This window comes from Ovis canadensis, chromosome 1 (genome assembly GCF_042477335.2).
Source record: "Ovis canadensis isolate MfBH-ARS-UI-01 breed Bighorn chromosome 1, ARS-UI_OviCan_v2, whole genome shotgun sequence".
Classification (NCBI taxonomy): domain Eukaryota; kingdom Metazoa; phylum Chordata; class Mammalia; order Artiodactyla; family Bovidae; genus Ovis; species Ovis canadensis.
This window is the reverse complement of record NC_091245.1, coordinates 192,228,412-192,255,297: the sequence shown is the minus strand read 5'-3', so window position 1 is coordinate 192,255,297 and position 26,886 is coordinate 192,228,412. Positions and strand designations below refer to the sequence as shown.

The 26,886-nt window shown below is 48.0% G+C and overlaps 1 protein-coding gene across 6 annotated transcripts in view; it reads right to left on the bottom strand.

Moving 5' to 3' along the window:
* KALRN (kalirin RhoGEF kinase) overlaps positions 1-26,886 on the bottom strand; it is a 695,559-nt gene that overhangs the window by 123,468 nt on the left and 545,205 nt on the right. For all 6 annotated transcript variants that reach the window (XM_069555992.1, XM_069555980.1, XM_069556000.1 and 3 more), the window contains exon 34: positions 13,971-14,217. In XM_069555992.1, the coding sequence (XP_069412093.1) occupies positions 13,971-14,217 (247 nt within the window). The remainder of the gene's footprint in view (positions 1-13,970; positions 14,218-26,886) is intronic.

The following is a 26,886-nucleotide window of genomic DNA, read 5'->3' as shown; positions in this document are numbered from 1 at the left end:
AGCTTGCTCAAACTCATGTCCATCAAGTCGGTGATGCCATCCAACCCTCTCACCCTCTGTTGTCCCCTTCTCCTCCTGCTTTCAATCTTTCCCAGCATCAGGGTCTTTTCCAATGAGTCAGGTGCATCAGGTGGCCAAAGTATTGGAGTTTCAGCTTCAGCATCAGTCCTTCCAATGAATATTCAGGGTTGATTTCCTTTAGGATTGACTGGTTTGATCTCCTTGCAGTCCACGGGACTCTCTAGATAGTGAAATCTTCCCCATCTGTTTGCAATCTACACCCTCTTCTTTTTGTAACAGCACTTTGATTTTTCTTTGAGAAACCAGCTCTCTTCCATTCTTAGACCATGTTTTTGGATGTGGCTGACGCCCTCCCTGTGTCTATGCTCCACTCTAAGGATAGGCCTATGACCTGGGTTTAGCCAGCCAGCCAAGGGGACTGGTTCAGATTTAGCACATGACCCAGTTTCAGCCAATGATCATAAACTAGAGACCATAGCAAGAACTACTGTGAAAGCAGCAATCCCTTCTCAGAAGATTTCTACATTGATAGAATGTTAACCTAAAGCAGCTGGAGGCCATCTTGCCATAAAGCCAACACAGAGGAGAGATGAAACGAGAGAGAGGTTGGGGTGTGTGTGTGTGAGAGGTTCGATGACATCACCTAAACACACTTCTTCCTCAAAGTTTTATTTATCCCTGGACCTTATCTGAGCCCCACTCCAAATAAACATCATTTTCCATAAGACAGTGGAATGTCTATAATCTCAAGGTTTTAAAACTCTACCCCACCCACTCCCAAAGTTCAGGCTAAGAACCACTGAGCTATAGCAGTATCTCTGCTGCTGTTGCTGCTGCTGCTAAGTCGCTTCAGCGTGTCCGACTCTGTGTGACCCCATAGACGGCAGCCCACCAGGCTCCTCTGTCCCTGGGATTCTCCAGGCAAGAACACTGGAGTGGGTTGCCATTTCCTTCTCCAGCAGCATCTCTGGAGTGTTCCTAATTTCCAAACAGACGGCTGAGTTTTATTCCTATTTTTGGCAGAATTTGTCTTCAGTGATGCTTCCAAGTCTATCTTGCATGAATTAGGCTATCACCTGTCTGTGTGTCCATTTTACCTCACCTCCATTTTCCACAACAGTGAACCTCAAAGAATTCCTGCTGGTCTCAGCCTGCAGACATACTGGGCCTAGTACCCCACAACGCTGGGCTGGGTACCAGTGACTAGTGACCTCTCGCCTGAAGTTAGCCACAGGCTTCAGGAACACGGGACCATGATTTCAGGCATCTGCCCTTTTCACTGACAGGTGTGTCCAATTTTATCCTTTAGACTTATTCTCCTCAGACCTATAGGAACAGAGTGTTTTAAAACCACAGCATTTATCCAGGTTTCTTAATGAGAGCTCAGCCTAGAGACGGAAGGAATAGCAACTGTATTATGCCCCTACTCCGGTCTAGAGATTCCTGTGAGAACTTTCTTACAGAGAAAAGTACAGTACACGCCTTCTACACAACAAGCCCAGAGAGGACTGTGGCATGGTTTCCGGTGACTACGGGCAGGCCTGCCTTCCTCAGTCCCACCCCAACCAGTCACTTACCTGCCTTTTCCTCCAGCAGTAAATCTCAGCTTCAGTTTGCACTCTCAGGTTCTGATCCCAGATTTGTATCTAGAGTTTTTTTTAAAGCTCTGCAGGTGATTTCAGTATGAAGTCAGGGCTAAGGACCATGGGCCTTGGGACTCTGGGATTACTTCCTGCATAGTAGATACAGAGTTTAGGAAGCACCCCAATTCAAATATTTTCACTTGCTCAAACTCTGACAGCTGGTCCTTTGACTCATTCTCCCACCACCTGCTACGCTCTCCAGCTACTAACCACATGCTCCTTAATCCCCATCTTCCTGCGTAGATTTCTGGTCTGTAAACTGCCTAATGGCTGACACCGGAATGGTTCTTAATTTTCCCAAAAGTATCCTGTCCTGGCCTCCGTTTGCGACTGCAGCTTAAAACGCCGAGGTTCTTGCCAAGTACTGATCATTTATTCAACAAAGAGTTTTTTTTTAGTATCTACTATCTGTAACTCACTAAGGTAACCTATATATGGGAATTTATATGGGAATCTTGTATGAGAAACATAAATTGAATATGATGTGTTCCCTGAGCAAAGACAAAGAACAAGGTGAGTTCCAGGAAAGCAGTTGGTTCAATGTTTTTGTAGCACAAAAAGGAAATTGATGGAAAACCAAGACTGGACATAAAGTATAGGTTTCATCTTTATGTGAAGAATAATAATTATCAGTGACCAGAAACATTTAAGATTAAAAAAAGAGAGATGCAATGTGTACATTGTTTCTGTATTTAATTTGAACTCCAAACATGTCTTTCAAATATAATGTCTATGTATATAGAGAAGGCAATGGCACCCCACTCCAGTATTCTTGCCTGGAAAATCCCTTGGACGGGGGAGCCTGGTAGGCTGTAGTCCATGGGGTCCCTAAGAGTTGGACACGACTGAGCGACTTCACTTTCACTTTTCACTTTCATGCATTGGAGAAGGAAATGGCGGCCCACTACAGTGTTCTTGCCTGGAGAATCCCAGGGACGGGGGAGCCTGGTGGGCTGCTGTCTGTGGGGTCGCACAGAGTCAGACACGACTGAAGCAATTTAGCAGCAGCAGCAGCAGCCTCAGGTTACATCTGTTATTTTAATAGTAATGTCCACAGAAAAAGCATTATTGCTAGCAGTATGAATAGTAACCTCTTCTAGTTATATCTGTTTAGTGTGATCTAACCACTACACCACTGCTGGCCCCATGGGTGTCTCCATTCACCTAGCAACAGCTTTTAGACTCCAAGGACTAAACCACCATTGAGCTTGTTCTTTCTGTTTTCAACTATGCCATGTAACTGTGTCCCTGTGTCCCTCTCTGCCTATCTAGCTGACACCTGTCTGCCTCCTTCTGGCTCAAAGTTAAGCCTGCCTTGCCCTGCCAACACTGCTTTTCAGGAAGGAAGATCACTGATCGTCCTCTGGTTTGAACCAAGCCCCAGGTAAGGGTAGCCAGGTGATGCTGAGAAGGCTGTGGGGTTTCACAAAGGACCGAGGGGTCTCACCAGAGCAGCCAGCGCTCATGCTCTTCTGGGGGACAGTGAGATAAAGCTGCAGATAGCCAGGATGGGCTCCTGGAGGTCCGAGCTCAGGAGGAGACAAGCTGTTTATCAAAGTGAGAGATGACTGCAGCTGGAGCTGCTAAAAACAAACCACACTAGGTTTTATCTACTTCCAGAAAGGTTCACTTCTATGTAGGTCAAAGTGTTCCTGAAGTAGGGCAGTAAGAAGTGCCCGTCTATCACTCTGACGGAGTTCCAATTTGGGAAGGCTTGCCATTACTAAGTGTCCACTGTGAGGGATGGTATTTTCATTCTGACTGTCAATGCCCGCTTCCCTCCCACGGGCAGAAATAGCAGCTGCAGCGGCATGTAGATTCCTGGGTGCGATGAAGAGGTTTCTGATACATTAAATGCAGTGTGGATTTTGCCTTAATGGAATTCAAGTCAGTTTATGGAGGAGTTCATGAATAGGAGGGATATGGAAGACCCTGCCCATTCTTATATTTCTGAATTTTCAACCATTCCAGATGCATGAGAGGTAAGCTTAGCCCATGTGTTCCAGAGGAGATTTCCCAGGCAGCAGGATTGCAAAGATTTTCTCAGTTAGAACTCCAGGCCTCAGAATATTATTGCCTACCGCATCCTCAGGCCCCCTGATAAAGTTAGCCGGTTTCCCCTGCAGTCCTCGGGGGATGGAGGACACTGAGCCTGCTCTTCACAGATGAACTCTCTCAGGAGTCCCTGACACATGGTCCTTTCTCCTTCCTCGCCTCCCCCCTCTCTTCCTCTCTTCTCTTTTCCTCCCTCCTTTCTTCATTTCCTTCCTCCCTTCCTTCCCATAAATATTTACCGAGACCTTCTTATATGTCAGCTACTGTTCACGCTACCTGAGATAGAGAACAAAATAAACAAAACCTCTTCCCTTGTACAGGGAATCTGGGGACCGGTAGGGGGGGATAAATGATAAACACTGGTAAACATGCCAGGTAGTGACATAATTGCTACGAGGAAAAGTGAAACAGCAAAGGGGCACGTGTGATGGTAGAGGGTGAGAGTGAGGGGAAGTCTCTCTAACCAGGTGACATTTAAGCAGAGACGTGAAGGAAGTGTGGTGACAAGTCGTCTGGGTATCCGAGGACCTGGGGTGTTCCAGAAGGTGTGGGCACTGGGCAGGAGAACGCATCACTCAGCTGTGGAAGAGTTCGGTCAGGCAGGCTGGTCAGGAGGTGGTAGGACGTGGTAGGAAGGATATGCCCCTCCCCGCAAGGATGTCCACACACCTAATCCTTAGAAACTGCAAATGCAATACCTTACAGAGCCAAAGGGACCCTGCAGACGTGATTAGGGACCTTGGGATGGGGAGCACATACTTGATTATTCAGGCTAGCACAGTGTAATCATGTGAGTCCTTAGGAGCAGAGAACCTTTCCCACTGTGGTCACAGGGAGATGTGACTCTGGAAGAAGGACCAGGGAGATGCAACATCACTTGCTCTCAAGATGGAGGAAGGGACCACAAGCCAAGGAATGCAGGCGGCCTCCAGAAATCTAGAAGCTGGGAAAGGTGAGGAAACAACCTCTTGTCTAGGGCTTCCAGAAGGAAGGCTGTCCTGCTGATTCTTGATTTTAGTCCAATGACAATCACGTTGGACTTATAACCTGAAGAACTGTAAGAGAATAAATATGGTGTTGTTTGAAGCCACTAAGTCTGTGGTGATTTGTTAGAGCAGCAGAAGGGAACTAAGAGGAGACGAAGTCAGAAAACAGGCTCTGGGGCAGGTTTTGCAGGAGCCTCCCTGCAGCCACACAAGGGGCTCTTGTTATCACTGGAAGTGAGATAGGAGCCATGGACTGTTTTAAGCTGGGCCCAGCCCTCCTCCCTGTAGCCTGGAGCCCAGCAACAGTAATTATCCACATGCCCACCTGTGTACAAAGGCAGGCACTCACACCCCCTGTAGCATACAGGCCTTGTGGAGAGTAAGGCAAATGGACATAATATCAGAATCAGTGTTCCAAGCTGGGGCTGGGGGACAATGCTGGGGAAAGCAGGCAGCCTAGTCCTCTCTCAAAGGTAAGGACAAGAAAAGAGGCAGGCTGGTCCGTGAGTGGATGGCCTCTCTGCTCCGGAGGATGGAGAGCTGGTATTAAACATGGCAAGACTTGCAAACTGAAAGATTCCTCATTCATGTTGTAGAGTTTGAGCTCAGACTGCTGGTTCAGTAGTACGGGGGTCCTAGACAAAGGGTGGTTGCTTTCAAAGTTTGACTGACACAGGGGAAGGCATTGAGGTGATGGGAAAAGGGTCCTCAACACTCTCTCTGGCCAAGCAGTATCAGAGTCCCACTGCTAAAAGCTCCTCGGGCGGAGGGCTGCAAGGCTTGCTCCTCATGACCAACTGTTATGATCCTCTTGTCTCTGGCCTTCCCTGTAGAGGTCCGGTGGGCTTTCCCTCAGCCTTTAGACCTCTGTTGCTCCTTCTCTGCCTCCCAAGCTACAATCTGTGCATGTCATTTCTACATTCCCTGTGCTTTTGTGGGGAAAGTGGTTTTAGCTGAGGTAGCTCTAGTAAAAGAAAACTGCATCATCTTCTCTTTGGGAAACATTCTGTTTTTTATTTCTCCTATCATTTATCTCCCATTCCTTCTCAGCAAACACACACAGTGGTAGCCTCTCCTCTCTTGGACTGAATCTGAGGCTCTCATTTTAGCTCTGAGTGCTACCAGCTCTGGGCTGGTTCATGAGGCTCCAAGGAGCGAAGTTGCTATTCACGTCTCACCCTCCTCCCCCTGGAAATAATAAGAGGCATCATTCTTATGTATATTTCACAGACTTACAGTGGGCACCAGGAGGCATGAAAATATGCTGTTGAGACAGGCGTTTGGCATAAGCGAAGTGTCAGCAGGCTGGTTACACAAAGGAGAGGGGCAGGATCTCTGCAGAGGGTCCCCAGAGGCATCAGTCATTTCCCTGGATAATGCAGCGTCTCCTCCTGCGTCACTTCTTCTTGTAGCAGCGCCACACTGGGGTGTACTGAAAGGAGGATGTGGCCTGGCCTGACATTTTTCTATCTGAGGCCTCCATTCCAAGCCCTTTGATGTCCTAAATAATATCAGACAATGGTAGCCAGTCCCAGGCAGGACATCTCACCTAGAACAAAGTAGGCTTGGGGCAAGTTCTAACTGTCTTTGCTGATCCCTTATTCTTAAAAGAAAAATAAAATAAAAAGGAGGGTAAGGTGTGAACTAGATGGCACCTACATCACCCTATTCCTGAAATTGTCCTCAGAGGGCTCCCATTTGGTTAGTAACTATCATTTCTGGTCCATCCTAACACAGACAGGAAAGTGAAAGAAATTCAGTTGAAAGTAAAATAAGGCAGTTTTTACAAAATTAGTCTTTGTTCTTCTCTTCTTTGAATTGGGGAAGGACACATTCATGCCCACCCAACAACACTCAACATCTCAGCATCGCCCTCCATCACATAGGATCAGCCCAGCTCTAGAATATGATCCAAATGTTACCTTCAATGACCAGAGTTAATCAGTGAAAGAACAGGGCATTGAGAGGCGCAAGCTAGGGGATAATTTGAATTTTCACTTCAAATATATCATATATAAACTCTACCCTCTAGGTGGAGGCGAAAGAAAATGAGAAGAGAGGAGTCCACCATTACTCCTTAGGAACTCAGAGTCAGCTGGATCTGCTGTTGGTAGTGCAGAAAGGGCTCAGGGTAGGCCAGGAGTAGAGACTGAGGGCAGGGAGAGGGTGCAGAGTAGAGACAATGTTGGGCCATTGCAAGGCCTGCGGATGGAACTAGAAACAGCACCTTGACCCCGTGAGCAGCCCTGGGGAAGATTCAAGCTGGAGACACCCTAGACGCATCCCTATAGAGGCATCAGAACTGCGACAAAGGACAGGGAAACGAACGTTAGTCGACTGTGTGGTACTCACAGGTCAGAAGTCTGGCTCAAGGCAAGTGGGCACTATTGCCCATTTTATAGATTTTAAGTATCTTGTCCAAGATTATCAACTTACCGGTGACTGGGCAAGGATTCAGGCCCCCCAGATCTTTCACCTCGAGACTCCTATTCCACACCTCTCATTACGCCATGCATGTCCTTCTGCACGCCACTCTAAAACCTCACGCGTAGCAGGGCCACTTATGTTTTATTCTAAGCAATCTATGCATGCAACAGAGAGAACAACTTCACAGCTTAAAAGCATTTCTACTTAACTCTGCAACCTCTGAGGCTCCCAGCAACTGCGAGAGATGAGGATGTTTATCTGCTTCCCCTACAGTTGCAGGAACCAACATTCAGTGAGTTTCTACTCGCTTCATATTCTGCTCTCTTCCTGATCCATCTGACTCCCTGAGTACCAAGCTCCCCCCCAGTTTTCTCAAAGATTTGCAAGTATGCTTCTATGAAAAGGATAGGCTCATTATAACATATCAGATTGAACCATTTAAAATTTCTGATTTTCAACCAGTTTTGACTACAAATATGGCTATTTCATGAGGTTCAACCTAATAAACTGGACCTCAAAATGAAGGTCCAATATATGCTATGCTTGGATGGATTAAACACAGGATACTTAGACTGTTATCACTTTAGGTTACTTACAGTACTTGCCTGACGTGGAGAGAAAAAAGGAGATTTTTTAGAACAGGATGGAATCGTAGAGGTAAATCAGGAAGACATGGATGAAAGGTGATACCAATGCTATTTTAGAACATGTGACAATATGAATAACTGTACAGAATAAAAAAAAAAAGACCAGCCCATAGAGAGCCTCAGAGTGGAAGGCAGTCACTATTAAGTCCCGAGAGAGACTGGCAGTGGACTCTCCAGCCGGTAGGCAGGTGGAGACTCTATGTGTTTGGATTTGACAGCAGAGGAGATGGTAAAGGTGCATTTTCACTTCTGAAGCAGAAAGTGCAGGGAATTCCCATCCCACAGCGAATCTGCTGGACCAGCTGGACCAGCTTCAGGGAGTATCCGGGCCCCAGCAGAGCTGCACCCCATTTAGCCCACTAGCCAAAGTGCTGCTCAGAGCCATTCTGCTCCAGCCAGGCTCTTTCTAGCGCGCAAAGCACGCACAGGACAAGTCTGCCGCTACTGCCCATAGGGAAGGGAGCCCAGGAGACCAGAGGGAGAGGGAGTGGGAGGCATCATGTGTACAAGGCTTGTGCACTCTCAACCTTCACCCAGCTAGACTGGGTAAATCTAAGAGCACTGAGTCAGAGAGAAGGACAATGAAGTAAAACAGCTCTCTTCAGTACCTCCAGCCTTGGGAGGGGTGGAGCATGGTGGTAAAGAGTGAGACCTTGGGAAATGGACCTCCGTTGAAATCTAGATCCACCACTAGCAAGCTATGGACTTTGGGCAAGTTACCTGATCTAAGACCCAGTTTTCAGTCTGTCAAATGAGGAAAATAGTGAAGCATGAACACAGAATCTGGCGCTAAGTGAGGTCAGTAAATGCCAGGTACTTTTACGAGCTGATGGCACACTTAATACAGGTCAACAGTATCACGACTTGTGTGGCATCTTCAGGCTGTGGTGGTACATCCCTCCAGAGCCCACTGTTCTCCACTGTTCTTTACCTTCACACCTTCCGCAGCCTGGGTAAGCTGTTCCCGAGGCCAGCTAGGTGATAAAAGGAGAACTCATCAGGAGACCCCATAAGAGAGGACTCCCTGTAAACAAGCCAGGCCACCACAGGCACCGCCTCTTTCCTCCAGGACATCAGCTCCAGGGCTCGCCAGGCCCTGGTTTAGTTTGGCTAAGCAAACAGGCATTTCCCTATAGCTTCTTCAGGTGCTCAGTTGGAACCAGGGCAAAAATCATACAGGAAAAAGAAAAGGAACACAGGTATCCTACAGAGCTGGGTGGAGAAGAACCTGGACTGTGCTTCTGGACCCTGCGCTTTTTTGAAAGACTGCTTTTAAGTGTACAGTTCAGCAGCAGTAAGTACTTTTCCAATGTTGTATAACCATCACCATCATCTACCTCCAAATTTTTTTTGTCTTGCAAAAGTGAAACCCTGTACCTGTTAAACACTAACTCCATAATTCCTCTTCTTTCCGCAGTCCCTGGGAACCACCATTCCACTTTCTGTCTAACCCTAACCCTAGCCCTGCCCCTTCCTCCCTAAGCTCCGCCCCTTCCGCCTATGCCCCCACCCACTAAGAAAAGAAAAGTGATAGTTACCTCACAGAGTGGAATCGTACAGTATTTGTCCTCTTTAGTCTGGCCTATTTCACCTAGCACAATGTCTTCAAAGTTCATCCATGCTGTAGCGTGCGTCAGACTTCCTTCTTTTTTAAAGTCTAAATAATATTTCATTGCATGTATATCCCACATTGTGTTTACCCACACATCTACTAATGGACACTTGGGTTGCTTCCATCTTTGCTATGAACATAACTGTACAAACACCTCTTTGAGTCCCTGCTTTCAATTCTCTTTGGGGTATACATCCAGAAGTGGAATTGCTGGATCGTATAATAATTCTATGTTTAATTTTTTAAGGATTCCCACACTGTTTTTCACGGCAATTCACCCTTTAACTTTCCCACCAGCAGGGTAAAGTTTTCCGATTTTTCCACAACCTCACAAACACCTGTTATTTGCTACGGTTTGTGAAAAAAATAATAGCTTTCCTGATGAACCACCACGAGTTGGTTTCTCATTGCAGTATTGACATGCAGCGCCCTCACGGTCAGTGATGTTGCCCATCTTTTCATGGACTTATGACCATTTGTATACCTTCTTTTTGAGAAATGTCTATACAAGTATTTCGTTCATTTTAAAATCGAATTGGTTCTCTATTGTTGAGTTGTTACATAACTGCATACTAGCCTCTACCAATGGGCTTTAAAGGCCTTCCTATACCTGACACTCAGGCAGCACCAAACTCCTAAAGCAGTCACTCTGGACCCATTAGAATTACCAAGGAACTTAAAAACCACTAATGCCCAGGCCCTTGGTGGCTCTGAGTTAACTGGTCTGGGGCGGGGCCTGAAGCATCAGTACTTTTGAGTCTCCTCCAGGTGGTTCTAAGATGCCCCAGAACTGAAGCCACCACTGCAAAGTCTTTGTCCCTTGGGAGGTGCTGCCTTCGCCAGTCACTGCTGAGAAAGTCAGAGGGGATGAGGAAGAGGAACGACTGGGTCCACAGGGCCCAACTCCAGGGAGGAGCTCTAGGATGTCAGGGGGGCTGTGACAGGGAAGCCAGGCCCCTCTGCTCTGTCACACAGCCCCACCAGCAGTCCTGCCGCAGAGATATCAAGAGGAAGCAAGCAACCGCTGACTCCTAAGCAGCGTCAGGAAGGAAAGACTGGAGAGAGGCCCTGGAGCCTCTCGGAAGCCCAGCAGGCAGAGTGTGGTACAGAGGTTCAGCGAGGAGGTAGGAGCCCTGCTCTCTTCCAGCTCTGCCACCAACTCCCTCCGTGGCTTTGAGAGGTCACCTTGCTTTCCTGTGCCCAAGAGAGCCCCTATAAGAGAGGAGGCTGGCCAGTGCAGTGATTCTCAACCTTTCTGTCCCTTGGATTCACCTGAGGAGGGTTTGAAAAACACTGACGCTCAGGTCTACTCCGGGAATTCCGAAACCTCTTGTTCTAGGTGGGGCCTGGATCTTGTCATTTGATAAAGCATCCAGGTGGCCCCAGGCAGCCAGAGTTGAGAGCCTTGCTCTAGTAGTTCTCTACTCCTCAGCGCTGACATCCAGGGCTCTTTTGTCTCCATTTCTGGGGATGGCAGTCGTGCCTGAGTACCCAGGCAGCACTCCGCACACACACGATTTCCTATCCCTTAAGATTTGTAGGAGCACTGGCCTGATGCTCTCTCAAAGGTTAAGAGGACCAGTTGCCTTCCGAGCATTGACAAAGAAATGAATTCTGACCTCTGGTGACACTGGAGGATGCCCTAGCCTATTCCACAACCCTCAGAAGATCATTTCAGCCTCAGTTCCATTGGGCATAACTTGGGAGGTGGAGTGCCCACTGGAGACAAGTCACTTGGAGAGGAGAGAAGGCCAGGTGGCCCACAGGCAGCCTGCTGGATGGGAAAAGGAATAGCTTATCGAATTTCTGCTAAGAGGCTGAGACTCCAGACAGGTCCTAGAGAGAGACAGAGGGGCTTTTCCAAGGTGAGGCGTGTGCTTGAGTGTGCATACTTCCAGCTGAGGCCTTGTTAGGGCTGTGAGGATGCTCTGAGAAGAGAGACTTAAACCTGACTGCTGGGAGTCAGGCACCTGGAGGAGGGGGGTGGATCCTGAATCCTCGGGGTGAGAAGCCAGTGAGAGCTCACAGGCTGCCATGTGAAGCCCCGCCTAACTGGCTTATGTTGGGAGAGAGCAAGCAGGCTGCCAACAGGAAGAGCCAAGGAAATGGTGATAGGCGCTACGGGTGGTGCTCATAAGAAGTCATGATGGCAGCAGAGTTAGCTGGAAAGTTCTGCGACAGTCTCCTGGCTTTCTTGCCTCTATTTTGCATCCCTCACCCTCAGCTCCCATTTCTCAATTAACTCTCCACTAACTGTATGCCCCCTCTGGACACCTCCACCTCCCCTGGTGGGCCAGGGCAGGGAGGGGATGCAGCCAGCCAGGAACCAGGGAAGCCAGGCCTAGGGCAAGAAGCCCAGCTCCTCCCCGGAAGTCAGGTCCTTTCTGATAGACCACCCCACACTGGGAGATGAGTCACCAGTCAAGTTTCCCTGCAACTGAATGGCTGTCCTGGCTTTGTCTCTGGAGATGGGAGTTCTCAGTCATTTTGCTGAATAATTTGTGGAAGTGATATAATAACTATAACTTCTCCTGACAACTAACATGTATTGAGTGCCAGGCACTGTTCTAAGTGTTTGGCATATATTACTTCATTTCACCCACACAATTCTAACCGCTTTGTTTGTCCCAGGTTCCCCCATGGTGAGATTTCAAGTAGAACCTGAGATCCCCTGCTCGTCCCTTCCCCAAAACCACCAGATTCTCTAGTGACCGCTTCAGAGGACCGAGGGGCCACACCTGCAATCACAGATCCACACAACTTCCCGAGACAGAGCAAAGAGGGGAACGCCGGTGACGGCTGCACCGGGGGAGGGGAGCACGGGGGTGTGTGTGTGTGTGTGCGTGTGGAATGAGGTGAATTAGCTTTTAGCAGCCATTCTCCAGATGGAAACCACCCCTACCCGCTCCAGGCCCTTGGAAGGACCAGTTCAGTTCAGTTCAGTGGCAGCACCAATAATGCAGCCTGCTATCGCCACCTTGTGGACGAGAGGAGGAAGTCAGGTTTAGAAGTGGACCCGATGGAATTCCAGAAATGAAAACATACCACAATTTCATTAGTCAGTAGCATCAACAGCTCTCCGTGGTGACCATTACCCCTGCTTCCCGACAGAATCAGGTCCTTCCCTCCTCCCATTCCATAAATACCTAGCACAGGGTTGCATGGAAACCCTGAGGTAGATGTCTGACCAGTGACAAAAAGCAGCTCAGAGTTAAGAGAACTCTGCTGTTTTCTGGGCCTCAGTGTCCTCAATGTAAAATGAGTGACTTCCAGGCCCTGACAGCCTCGACTTCTGAAGTCAGAGGCGCTGGTACTTGAGTGTGCGTCGGTGTTCCCAGGGACTTACTAAGATGCAGACGGCAGCCCGCGCCAGCATTTCTGGCCCAGAAGGCCTGCAGTGGGGTCTGAGAACTTACATTCCTAAAAGTTCTCAGGAGATGAAGATGCTGCCAGTCCAGCGACACCCCTCGCCTGGAGAACCACTGTTTCCAGGGGCTTAGTCTCCCTGGTGTGAGACAGTGAATAAACAAGCAAGTGGGAAGAATACAGAGCTTATACAAAACAGAAGCCAAGGCTCCAGTAATCTGCACGTCAGAGGCACATAAATGAGTGTCTCAGACCCTGGCAGGGCTGAGGGGAAGGTCAAACTCAACTGGCTTGTGCTGGGTGTTACCCCCAGGTTTGCTCAGGCTTCTGTGAACCATGAGCGCCTGGGGAGCGGGAGGGGCCCAGGGAGCTGACAGCAGCTGTGGAGGGGGAGGGGTTAGTGGAGAAGGGAATCTAGGTACTGGGCTGTGGGTGGAAGATATCTTTTTGGATGTGTGGCAATACAGTGGGGGAGTTAGACGAGATCTGGTGGTTTAGTCACTAAAAGTCGTGTCTGACTCTTGCAACTCCATGGACTGTAGCCTGCCAGGCTCCTGGGTCCATGGGATTCTCTAGGCAAGAATTGTTGTTCAGTCGCTCAGTCGTATCCGACTCTTTGCGACCCCATGGACTGCAGCATGCCAGGCTTCCTTGTCCTTCACCATCTCCCCGAGTTTGCTCAAACTCATGTCCACTGAGTCGGTGATACCATCCAGCCATCTCATCCCCTGCCGTACCCTTCTCCTCCTGCCCTCAGTCTTTCCCAGCATCAGGGTCTTTTCCAATGATTCAGCGCTTCGCATCAGGTGGCCAAAATAGTGGAGCTTCCAGGCAAGAATACTGGTTGTCGTTTCCTTCTCCAGGGGATCTTCCCAACCCAGAGATCGAACGTGGGTCTCCTGCATTGCAGGCGCATTGTTTGCCGACTGTGCTACCAGGGATCTTAAGGGTCATCTAAGTCAGCCTTCATTTTTAAGATGAAATGATTCTGAAAGATTAAGTGACTCTTTCCCAAAGTTACATGGTTGTTGCATAGCTCTTTCTTTTTAAGCTCCCAATGCACTCCCCTGCACAACGCACTCTCTTCTCTGAGAGAAATCGCACAGGTCAAAACAGGCTCCTGAGACAAGCGAGTGCCATGATGCTCTTCTAACAAGTGGGCCACATCTCCAGCGGCCTCTGGTCCTCATCCCTCCCCCTCCTTTCTCCCTACCTTTCACCAGGGGGAAGAAGCAGTCCATCTCCACGCTGCTTCGGGAGTGGGAGATGCACAGGGCGCTGCTGGGGACCAGGCCCTCCTGGGGGGGGCTCCGCTCCGTGGTTCGGACCAGACACCAGCCTGGCCGCTCACTCGGCCGCTCTAGCAGCTCCACCGTCTGTCCCACCTGGATGCTCAGCTCGCTGCTGTGGCCTGCGTTGAAGTCCTGGAGCACCACGGTCAACTCACAGCCGCCAGAGAGCTTTTGGGGGTGAGGTGGGGGTGGAGTAAAACACAAGGGCATGGGGGAAGGATAGGTGGGTGGGTGGGGAAGGGGACAAAGGATGCATGAGAACAGAGGAGAGGGGGAAGGGAAATAGCAAGGACGAGATTCAGGGTGGAGGAAAGGGAGAAGATGGGAAGGGAGTCGGGAAGAGGAAAGGAAATCAGGAAAAAGAAAACAAAAAATAAGAAATTAACACAGTGTTATTCAATTCCTGTCGTTCACTCTAGCTGCAGTGACAGTCTGGAGCCTACCCAGAACCGGGCTTTGCTCCTAATTCCTTCCTGTAGCATGGGAGTTAGTTCTTTTCATCATTCCTTTACGAGCTTCCAGCCAACGGTGGCGTCCAACCCCGGCCCAAGTGTGTCCATTTTCTTCTTCCAAGGGCTCCTCTGCCCCATGCCTGGCTGCACTCCTGGTCCTCACACTCTTCTGGCATCATTTTTAACTCACTCACTCTCACTTGATTCTAACTGACGTTGGGAATAATGGAGATGACCTCCCTTCCTTCTCATTCCTGCCACCTTCCTCATCCCCACCCCATGCTGCAGCCACTAGCATAAACGGTAGGCACTAGAGATATAAAAGAGAACAGACCCTCAACTCAATGGCAGATACAGAAGACTGTTCACCTGGAAGGAGACTAGAATCATCTGCTTGCTCAGCCCCTGGGGAGCAGGGGGAAGATGGGCAGAGAAGAACGGGTGCATCTTCCTTAGGAACCAGCCTTAGTGCTCCAGCCTTCTTCCTTCTAGGCCTGCCACCATTCCTGGGGCAGAACCAATAAAACTGGGGAGAGAGACCCTGCGACAGGAACACCCTCTACTAGTTGAACACTGAGACTTATCACTCTCACCGAGAGAAACCATTCGGTATTCATTAGTCTTCTGGAACTCAGCACACAGCCTACCTCTGGGAAGAGCTGCTGCACTTAGGGGTAGGGTAAGAAGGGGGTGAAGGGAAGGAACAGGAGACCCAGGGGCCCAGCTCAGCAGCCTGTTCTCTGAGATTCAGGGGGAAGCTCCCTATTATCTCCAGGGAGCTCACCTTCAGTCTGCACATCTTTGATTTAAGCCTCCAGGGCCTGCACTGTCAGTACCAGCAGCGGTAGCTATGAATTTTACACACATCCAGAGAGGCTTCTGCTGAACGGTAAGCACGGCATAGGTAAGCACAGTGAGTAGGGAATCAGCAGTCCCCCCAGCGTCAAAAGCCCAGCATTCAGGACTGTGAGAATTTTCTATTAAAGGAACTTGAATGTTACAGTGGGCTCGAAAAGGTTAATATGACATATCAGACTCATAGCTGCAATATGCATCATTACCGATCACAAAGCACGGAGTCCACTCTAAACACATTTCCATGGATGGGCATGGTTCTGCCATCAGGGTTAGGTCAAGAAGAGAAAGTGTAGGACAAAAGGTGGGAGGTGGAAAGAGACGAGAAGAAAGAAACATGGTTTTGGTTCATTTTTTCCATGTGACTCTCCTGGTCCCATTAAGTACACAGACGCCACTACCCACTCAGCTGGTGTTATCTTCTCCAAAGTGTCATTTAGAGAAGGATGTTGTGGAATGGATATACCTCAAGTCTGAAGAGTGCTCTTACAGTGTGTAAAGTACCTTCACATACATTATCCACTCCATTGTCATTTCTTACATCAAGAAATTTAAGCTCAGAAATGTCAAGATCAGTGGTTGGAACAGTGAGTGTGCATGGAAATCACCTAGGGAGGTTATTGGAAATGCAGATGCCCTAGCTGTTCCCTCCCTTGCGCCTGGATTAGGGCCTAGAAATGCATATTTTTAACCAGGAACCTCCAGGCCTCCTCCTGAAACTCAGGATTCTGGAAAGGGGATTCCCTGGTCTACTATTTGAGAAACACTTCTAGGTGGCTTCCCCTAGTCACCCAGCTGGGCTTGAACCCAGACCTCGTCTACAAATCCCTTGCTCCTTAAACCACATGCCACCAGGCAAGTCACACATTTTCAGACGTGTCTGTGGCTGCAGAGGGTGGGAGGCACATAGGGAGAAGACGCCAGTGGCCTGAGCTCCTGGGTCTCTCAGAGTGCCCGCCCTACATCAGGCCTCTTAAGTTTTTGGATTGAAATTCTTGACCAGTTTGTACTACATATGAATAACTGTATCACTGAAACACAAATTTTACTCTGATATTCTATTTAATTCTTTCCCCTCTCAGTTGCTGGTGGCATCCCACTAGGTCAATTACACTTTCTACTAATGGACCATTTGTAGGATTCTGGGCTAGGTGAGCACGACATTTCCTTAACTCCAAGAAGTTCTGTCACTGAGTTTCTATGCCCCTGTGGCGTTCTCCTCTGCGCCACCCTCAGGAGCTCAGGTTCTTTCCTGGGGCCAAGGGTGCACAGGGCCTGAGATGTAACCTGCAACCTTTTCAGGGCTGGGTGCCGCCCTCTGAGGACTGTTGAGGGAACGCAGAGGGGGCCTGAAGCTCTGGCTGCAAACAGCTCAGTAGGGCACCAGACACAAGGCTCATTGACCCTGAAGGCAAGTTACAGCCAGACCCACCCACCAGCAGGGAGAGGACCAGGGTTGGGTAAGAGCTTGGAGCCACGCTGTGCGCTTCTACAATTCAAAACCCAGTTCTGGTAGAGAAGCCTGGAAACACCACGAGGTGGTGCTGTTTGCCTCCTGCGGGCTGACAGTCCAGAAATGAGGGCAGGGAAGACGAGGGAAAGGCCTTTCTGTGACGCTCATGCTCTAGGTCCAGCCAAACGCACTGGAGTCAAACACAGGGTTGATGACCTGGCTCCTCTCACCTCAATGGCTTAGTCAAAGAGATTACTACACGGGGTCCCCATCCCCATGGCAACAAGGGAATTCCAAAGAGTGGCAATGGAGGGAATTAGGAGAAATGGATGAGGCAGTGGTGAGCCATGGCTGACCCCAAACAACCCCTTGAGTCACGGGGAAATTTTAGGGTGTACAGATTTGGGGTTCACAACTGAGAAACACTGCTTCAGAAAACCCACAGTGGAATTAGTACTGAAAAGTTCTAAGAGCCCCTGTTGATATGGGGAGGGTCAAGGGCAAAGGGACCAAGAGATCTCTGAGGAAGCTTTGCACATTTAAGGTGCTTCCTTGCAATTCTTAAAGTAATTCATTCAGGCTTTGTGCCTTACGCTTTCTGGACTGCGATGCTTCTCACCACCATCTGAACATTAATTACACAGCGTGTGTGTGCGTGCTCCCTCACTTCAATCATGTCTGAGTCTTTGCAATCCTATGAGCTTTAGCCCTCCAGGCTCCTCTGTCTGTGGGATTTCCCAGGCAAGAATACTGGAGTGGGTGGCCATGCCTTCCTCCAGGGGGTCTTCCCAACCTAGGGATCGAACCCCTGACTCCTCTATCTCCTATACTGCAGGCACATTCTTAACCTCTGAGCCACCTGGGAAAGCCCCTAAACAGAGGGCTCATTAACCAATAAGCCCAAATCCCTCACAAATACTAAATTATCAGCTCCATAGAAAAGTTCACGTGTATATATTTCTTTCCAACCAGTTCTGGTGTCTCCTGACTCACAGAGTCCCATGACCATTATTTTCTCTTCCTCCTCCTTCCATTTCCCAAGGACCAGTGGCTGTGTCCCCATCCTCATGGTTTCTTATTGCCTTTGCAGTGAGTGGCACATTTGGGAAGTTCCCACCTCTCTGCTACTGCTAAGTCGCTTCAGTTGTGTCCGACTCTGTGCGACCCCATAGACGGAAGCCCACCAGGCTCCCCGGTCCCTGAGATTCTCCAGGCAAGAACACTGGAGTGGGTTGCCATTTCCTTCCCACCTCTCTGCCTGAGCTAAATCTCCAGTCCTAGGAACTTAAACAGCTTTATCTAACAGCCTGTTACAGAAAATGCTGCAAAGAACAAGTCCTATTTTCACTTAACTAGTTTCTGCACAGGCAATTAAGAACTTTTTAAGGTCTTCCTTTGCAAGTCTTTAGATTTTTATTTTCTATTTCTCAGCATGTTTGTTTTCTAACTTTTCTTTTAGGCTTGTGGATTATTTTTCCCATCTGGCTTCATTGTCAGAGATGACCCCTTTGTGCTTTCCCAACACAAAGCTGCCACATACAGCCTGTCTTTCAGCTGTTCCCCTGCTTGACTGACTAGCCATGGAGACATGCACGGAGCTGGAAAACCACTGCCCATTTACCCTCCTTGCCTCCACTCTGGGCTTGTCTTCTGGCCTCTTGACTCCTCCCCAAGGAGGGCCATTCACAGCCAAGGCAGCTGTCTGGACACTCTCTCTCTTCCTCAGTATTTGCATCTCCCAGAATCGACTCATTTTAAAGATGACTTTGCTTTTAATGATCAGTTCCTTGAACAGCCTCTCCTTCCTGAGCACGCAAGCCTTCCACCTAAGCAGCTCTCATTCTTACGTCTCTGATGCGTCTACCCCTCCCCTTGCCCCATCCTCCCATTTCATGGCTCTAGACTTGGATTACTTTAATAATTTCTTCAGCCTCCCGGGCCCTCTTTGCCTCCTTTAACTACCTGTTCTCTCCCACTGCCAGCTGTCTGTCCATGAACACTTATCTGGGCCTCAGCCTCTTACACCTGCAGCTTCACTCTGAAGTTGCCCCATGGAGATCTGCCATCAGGCAGCTCACTGACTTTTCCAGCACTTCAGATGTCCTCCTCCCCATTGAGCTGAGCTATGCTTATCCTCAAAGAAAATAAAGCTATGATCAGGTTCTTTCTTTAACTAGTTCCCAAGGGTAAAGCAGGCCTTATGTTCTAGACCCGTTTTACTGATCAAAATGTAAAAACTTGACTTTTTTCTCTCTTAGCAGAGTCCCTGATTTCTCTAAGATGACCATCACTCCCCCGAAAGTAGCTTGTTTTTTGTTCATGATGCACGTTTGAGTCTCTTCTACCAGCCTGTTGCTTATTCCCTCTATGAACAACATTCCTATTTGATGGGTGTCCTTAGACCTATCTCTCATATCACAGAGGTCACAGGTGATTTGATGGGCACCACGAAGGACTGTCATGTCCTGTCCAAAACTTTGAGGCTGCATTGAAGTTTTACTGCATATTTTTAAACTATCTGAAATGGTTGTTTAACTTTCAAACTATCAGTTCAATCCTACTCCAGATTCTAAGACCAGACTTATTCCTGCTAGAAAAAATGTCATGAGTCTTGCCCTGATAGCACAGTCTCAGCATGAAGCTGGGTGTGATGGAGTCTTCTCTGACCTTGCACTCCCGTTTCTGTAATCTCCTATCTTTCTCCCTTCACAGTGACCCCCCTACTTAGCAGTGTGCCCCCGTCTGGCCTGGGTGTGAGTCTTTGGTGAGGCCTGTTAAACCCCTCTGATGCTAATTACCATCTGTGTCTGCTCCCATTGCCCCTGAGTCATCAGCTGATTCTTTCGCTTCCTCTCCCAGTCACTCTCCTTTTTGGGTCCAGGCTTTCTTGGTGGAGCCTGTTCCCTTCTTGCCCAGTCTCTGGGTGGGCTTCACCCCCCACCCTCTGTGATGCTTCCTAGAGGGCAGAAGGAGCACCTCACCTTCCCCCTGCTCCTCGGTGACAGTACATGCTACTCCGCACCGGGAAGACTTCATAACCCCCCCTGGCTCTTGCGCATATTCACCAGAAACCACTGCTTTCATGTAGGTCGTTTTTGCTTGGTTACTATTTGGAGAGTAATGGAACCTCCTTCTTGTATAAACAGTGTGCACTAGATCACCTCTGTGAGCTTCCCCAAGTTACAGAAAAAGAACATGAATATTCCCTGTGGGGTTTCCGGTAATATTCAGAAGTGTAGGACAATACCCCTCCCTTCTGTTGTTATTTCAGAGCCTCAGCTTCTGTGTGATCTGCTAATCAGATTCTCCCCAGGCAGCACAGACTAGTGGTGAGGCAGGGACTCTGGAGCCCTTTATCAGTTGTGTGACCAGGGACAAGATATTTAACATCTTGGTCTCGGTTTGCTCATCTGTAGAATGGGGATATGTCACAGTACCTACTTTGTAAGTTGTTATAAGATTAACTGAGATAACACTTGTAAGTATTAAATAAGCTAATACTTTTAAATATTTTTAAAGTACTTAGTGCCTTGAGCAGAATTAGCTAAGTGTTTAAAAATGAATGCCAGAGGTAATTAATTATTATTTAAATTTGAAGAGAAAGGAATAGAGAAAAATGGAAAAGAGAAATCAATTTGATGGTGCATTTATCTGGGAATAGACTGTGCCAGATGTATCAATATATAGGCATGTAAATGATTATATAATGATTATGCCATGAATTAATCTGCAAATGAATACTTTTTTTTTTTTTTCCTTTTTAAACATCTTAATGGAGTCTTGTCCTAAACCCAGCCAACTAGAAGAGCTGGCCCTTGCTGTCTAGGGAAGGTGATGTGGACATTTTTAAAGGTTTCCCAAGTCAGCACACCAGTTCCCTCAATTAGCCCTGCTTGATCCTCAGAAAGCCTCAGGAACTGGAAGCACCAGGCAACCAGGAGGGCAGGAGTTCAGGTGGGGCTGAAGAGGTAAGATGGGCTGAAAGTCTGTAAAGGAAACAGATCCCTAGTTCCCCCTCTACCCAATGCACACTTTCCTGAAAAATGGAAATTCACTGAATATCTACACACAGAGTAAGGAGATGACCACATCCTTGTCCCTCTTGGCTCCCAGAATCCTGGCAATCAAATACGAACACTTGAGGCTCTTTCACTGGAGAAACCAGAAAGGTGTATAGAAACTGACAGCTGGGAACCCCTCCCCACAAAGCCGTGGTACCCTGCCAGACCACCAACAGGGAATCCTTCCAGTCAATAAGCGCCTTCCTTTTACACAGAATATGTGGTCAGCTTTCTTGGTGCCGCAAGATTCAGCTAAGAATTACCAGCCTTTTCAGAAAAGTCTCCCTGACAGAGACCAAACCAGGCAGACACAGAGGGCCAGGAAGTCAGAGGGAACTAAATGCAGGCAGGACGAACTTCAGCAGCACTATAATGTCCTCGGAGAGAGAAGAGGATATTTTATCCATGAAAAAAGAGCAGGCTGCTGCAGAAAGGAGGAAACTTACAGGATGAGAAAGCGCCCTTAGAAACCAAAATCATGGCTGAAAAGAGACATTTCGTGTATGGGTTGGTCTCCCGCATTGCAGGCAGATTCTTTACCAGCTGGCCACCAGGGAAGCCATCTGGGTTGGAGATATATTCAAATTTTCCAAAAAGTAGAATAAGAACAGCAGCAGAGGAAAATAGGAGAAAAATAAGACAATTAAAGAAGCAATCCAACAAGTTTTAGATAAAGTAGAAGGGAATAAATTGCAAAGAAAAATCCCCAGGACTGAGGGCATGAATTGCCAAATTGATTCAGTGTTCTAAGTGCCTGATGTAATTAGTTTTTTTGTTTTTTTAAAGACCTACTCTAAAGCACAGCACTGGAACATATCAGTAAAAGGGCATCCTAAAAGCTTTCAGAGAGGAGAAAAAGTCAGGTAAAACTCCAAAAATCAAGAATCATAATGATAGCAGATTTTAACAACACTGAACATAAAAGAAAATGGAACAATTTCTTTAAAATTCTGAGGGAGAATGACTTCCAATCTAGAATTCTATGCCCAAACCATCATTAAGATGAGGGTACACTAAAAACATATTCAGACTTTAAAGACTAAAAAGTTTGCCTCAATAAGCGTTCAGTGAGTATTATGATTACCATGTTTTCCCAATTTTCCTTAATTTCTCTTTACTTTCTTTGTTTCTCTTAATGTGATATGCTTTTGACACATAGAAAATAAAGTTAATTCCTTCATTCCCTTTATTAAAAAAATGAACTGTCTGAACCCACAAAATGGTTTTTGATTTTAGCAAAGCATTCATCAGAGTCTTATGTGATAAACTTTTAGTTAAAACAGTGAAATGTGGACTGAGATGATGCTGGAACTGTTGGGTGGATTTATGGCCTGTTGGAGGTAAAAGGAATCTGGGGGCTCATCTGATCCAATCCTTGCATTTTACAGATGAGAAAAATAACTCCCCAAGAAAGAAAGGAACTTAACCAAGGAAATTAGTGTTTGGAAGACAGTAGATACTAAATAAACATTTGTTGCTTGAAAGGACACATTAGTAAGTAAGCAAATGAGTTAAGTCAGATATTATTCAACCTTCTTTTCTTTTAGATAAATAAATAAATAATTGACTCATGACTGCTGGCTCTGGTTGCTCCGCGTGGGTCTTCTCTAGCTGTGGAGAGCAGGGGCTGGTCTCTCTAGATGAGGAGTGCAGGCTCCTCATTACAGTGCTGTTTTCTTGCTGCAGAGCAAGGCCCTAGGGTGTGCAGGCTTCCGTAGTTGTAGCACACAGGCCTAGCTGCCCCGTGACATGTGGGATCTTCCTGGACCTGGGATCACAGCTATGTCCCCTGCACTGGCAGGTGGATTCCTAACCACTGGACCACAAGGGAAGTCCTATCCAACCCTTTTAACTCACACAGGGAAAAACTGAAGCTCTCAACCTAGTTGGTAGTTGGGCCAAGACCAGACTTGGGTTTTCAAATTTAGGCTCAATACACTTTTCACCAAACTTTGCTAGATTAATGATGTCATTGCTCTAAAAGAATAACACAAGGCTCTAAGTCCACTTTCCCACCGAATGCCTCGATATATGGAGTGAAGCCAGTGTGGGAGGAGGGCTTCCAGATCCACGCTGCAGAGGCTGCAGGGCTGGGAGAGGCAGCTAGGATGACAGATTACAGGAGCCAGGTGCCTTCGTGGGTTTCTCCCTGGTCTCCTACTCAAGGCTGGATTCTTTAAGAGATATCTGCTGTCTGCTTTATGAAACTGTTCCCTGCTGGTGAAGAGCTGTGGTTTTAAGAACATTTTCCGTGTTTTTAATTTTCATTCATGGTTCTCAGTCTGCGTTCCAGGGGAGTACAGAGGATTTAATTCCTCCTTTTTTAAAACATTCCTTCTCATAGCTCTAGAACATGTAGTTTCTGATATTTTCTTCATATGCTTCTGGATAAACTTCACTATGTTACTGTCCCTCCTAATAGGGTGGTCCCTATTAGGACTGAACCTATTTCCTTAGATGGAGTCTTCCAGCACAGACCAAGGCACACGCTAACTTCCCAGGAGTGACCGCTATACTTCCATGTGGTTCAAGAGTCTCTTGTTAAGTCAAACTGTTGATGCCTATTAAGCAGAATCTACTGCAAACCCCAATCTGAATTGCAGAGTCCTCTCAAGCCTGCACCTGCCCTTTCTCTACTTGGGGCTCTGAGACTTTTAACTCAGAGAATTTTCTTTTTATCTTCATTAAATGAGGGGTGACCTGTTGACCCTGTGACAGAGGGGCTTGTCTCAGCCCTTGCTGAGAATGTAAGAGACAGCCGGCCAGCTGCTGGCAAGCTGGCGGGTGGGGGGTGAATTACAAATTCACATTCAGAAGTACATTCTCAATGCTTTGACTCAGAAAGCAAACACCCATAGTGACATAGGCCAAAAGAGACGCCAGGAAACATCCTGTTAATTTCTCATTTCGGGGCTGAATAAGATGATAATTCACATCTGAATGGCCCTTTATGGAGTACAAAACTCGTGCACAGACATTATCTGACTCTCACGGATCCCTGATTTTACAGATAAGGAAACTGAGGCGTAACGAGCGGGAATGACAGGCTCACTCTGAGTCTTAGGAGTGCGGTTATCTCATCCACACTCATTCGCTTACTCTGCAGCCAGCCACTGAGCTGGGCACAGGGCACAGAGCAGCGGGGCAGACGGTTGTGATGACCTGCCCTCAGCAGGCTTACTAGCTGCTGGGGGACACACATCATATAAGCACCCAAGTACCACAGGGGAAATGCAAGGTGCTGGTCCAGGGATGAGGAACAATGTCCCTTACTACTGCCCCATGGGTACTTGTCACGCGACTGTATGCTGCTCGGTTCTTGTCTCATCACAACGATGATTTGGAGCGACGGGCATTAAAGCCCTTGGCACGTAACAGCTCTCAGGTCTTGAACAAACCGTGTCATAGCTCTTAGACAAATCAGTGTTACAGCTCTATTTTATTTAGAAGACAGCAGGAGAATCCATCCTTGAAGAAGAGAAGAGTGGAGGAGGGCGCCAGTGGTTGGTGGGGGCGGGAGCGGGGGTGGGGGCAGTAGAGAGAGAGAAAGAGCGAACGCAGGTGAGACAGAGCGAGAGAGGGCTTGGCTCCTCCTTTTATATGTTTTCCTCCCCCTGGGCCTGCCCTATGCAAATTAGGCTCAGCCAGGAGTGCTGTTCTACCTGAAGTCCTCACTCTGGTCCTCGGACCTTTCTTTGACCTTCCTTTGTTCTATTTTTGCAGGCTTTTCCCTTTCTTGTCTTTTAGCCACAGCCATTTGGACTCCTTTTCCCTGTTCTAACTACCTAACAGTACTGCCACGATAACAGTACTGCTCTGAATTGTGTCTGTTATTAGCTTCGGCCCCTCCCTGGGCCGGGACAGTGGATAACAACTTCACTCCTGCTTACCCACAAGCCAGGGGGACCCGAGAGCACCTGCCTCTCTCTGATGCCGGCCCACTCAGCTCCATCACCACTGGGCCATCTCCAGTTGTGCAGATGCCAGCTCTGCAGATGAATGATCTGGAACAAAGGCCCAGCAAAGACAGAGAGCAGCAGCAACAGAAAGGTTCCCAGAGTCTCATCACGGCTTCCCTAAAGGTTGTCGTCTTTGCCGTCAGGGAATCCCTGTTAGATTTCCTCTTACCCCTGGTCCTACCCTCCCCTTTTCAGTGTGAGTTTGGGTCTTGGTCTGTGACCCCACACTCCCTATTTCCCAGGCTCACCCACTCCTGGGTGAGTGCTAATGGGACTTTCTGCTTCTATCTGCTGCTGTTGGCTGGTTTTGCTCTGGGACTGACTGCCAACCACGTCTCATGTCTGGTTCCTGACATTGCGTCTTCCTCACCACTGCCTCCCAGCCTGGTTACCAAGTATCAGGATGCCCCTGCTGGACACTGCTTACTACCTGCTCCCTACTACCTGTCTGTGATCTGTGGTCTAGTTTCATCTTCACTTTTTTAACTTGCATTTTTTTTGAAATTTTATTAACAAAAACTTTTCTTTTTTTAAAAAAAGATGTGCCTTGGTCCATTAGGAGTTAATGTGTTCTCTGCTCCTGACTTTCAATTCAGGTCAGTGCTCCATGAACAGAGGAACAAAAAAAAATGTTAGTCGCTCAGTTGTGTCCAACTCTTTGCAACTCCATAGACTGTAGCCCACCAGGTTCCTCTGTCCATGGGGGTTCTCAAGGCAAGAATACTGGAGTGGGTAGCCATTCCCTTCTCCAGGGGATCTTCCTAACCCAGGGATTGAACCCAGGTCTCCTACATTGCAGGCAGATTCTTCATTGTCTGAGCCACCAGGGATAACAAAAACTTTCCTTTCTTTCTTTTTTTAAAGATGTGCTTTGGTCCATGAAACGTTAACGTGTTCTCTGTTTCTGACTTTCAATTTAGATCAGGGCTCCAGTAAGAGGAGAAAAAGAACAGTGCTAATGGCGCACTGTGGCCGCTAGAGGGAAGCAAAAGCTAGGACTTATGAAAGGCAACAGCCACACTTGGGGTGCTTGACTAGAAAGGAGACTGGATCCTCCCCTGCTTAGGGCACATGTGGGAAATATGAGACACACGGTTGCATAGTGCCTGGCACACAGCAGGTGCTCAATACATGTTTGCTGGCTTAAATTCCTAATTTTAGATATAAGAAAGCACAGACCAGGGCAAGTTACATGATGTGATCACAAAATCAGAGTCAGGGCCCTCTCTCTCGGCTCTCAGGCCAGTGTGCCTTTCCATCACACGGTACACCAGTCCCCCTCCCCGTCCTTTTCTGCTCCTTTATCTCCCAGATCCAGATTTCTTGACCTGTCCAGCCAGATTCCAAAACATCCTTGGACAAAACTGTAGTCATTTGTGCCCCTCCCCTCCCTCCCTTATACCTAATTTGAAACCTGGCCCCGTCAGGTCATAGACCCTCTTTATTGTCTTTTGGACGGCTCCTCGCTAATCCAGGCCTGCACCAGCCGCCTCCGAGTTTCTGTGGGTGTCTCCTCATATCTACTCTTCCATGCTCCAGCATCATCATAAATCTGTTATTTTAGGTACACATCAACTCCACCGTGTCTGTCCCTTCAGATTCTACCAGCTTCATCCTAGCTTCACAGCCCCTGGAATCACCCCATTCGCTTGTTTACCCTGACTTCTACCACGTGTCAAGAGATGTTCTCTGCTTGGTCTCTTCCCAGACAGGTACCGGTCATTTCTGCCTCTGGACAGCTGTTGAGGGGGTGGGTGACAGTCCCACTGAAAGCTCCCTCTTCCTCTGCAGACCCTGCCTTCCCCACAGCTCTTGATTCCCTGCATCTCACGTCTCCCACATTCTTTGGCAGTCGTCTGCACAACACGCTTCCTGGGACTAATGTGACCTGACCAACGTGTTTGATACTGAAGCAGTCAGAAGGATTTACTCTGTCTCTTGCCTTTTTGGTTTAGTTACTGAATTTGTAGAGTGCCTTCTCAGATTCATCAGTTTTCTCCTGCTCTATGGCGTTGCTTCAACAGTGGGCCTGCCAGGGCTCTGGGTTTGGCAACGGT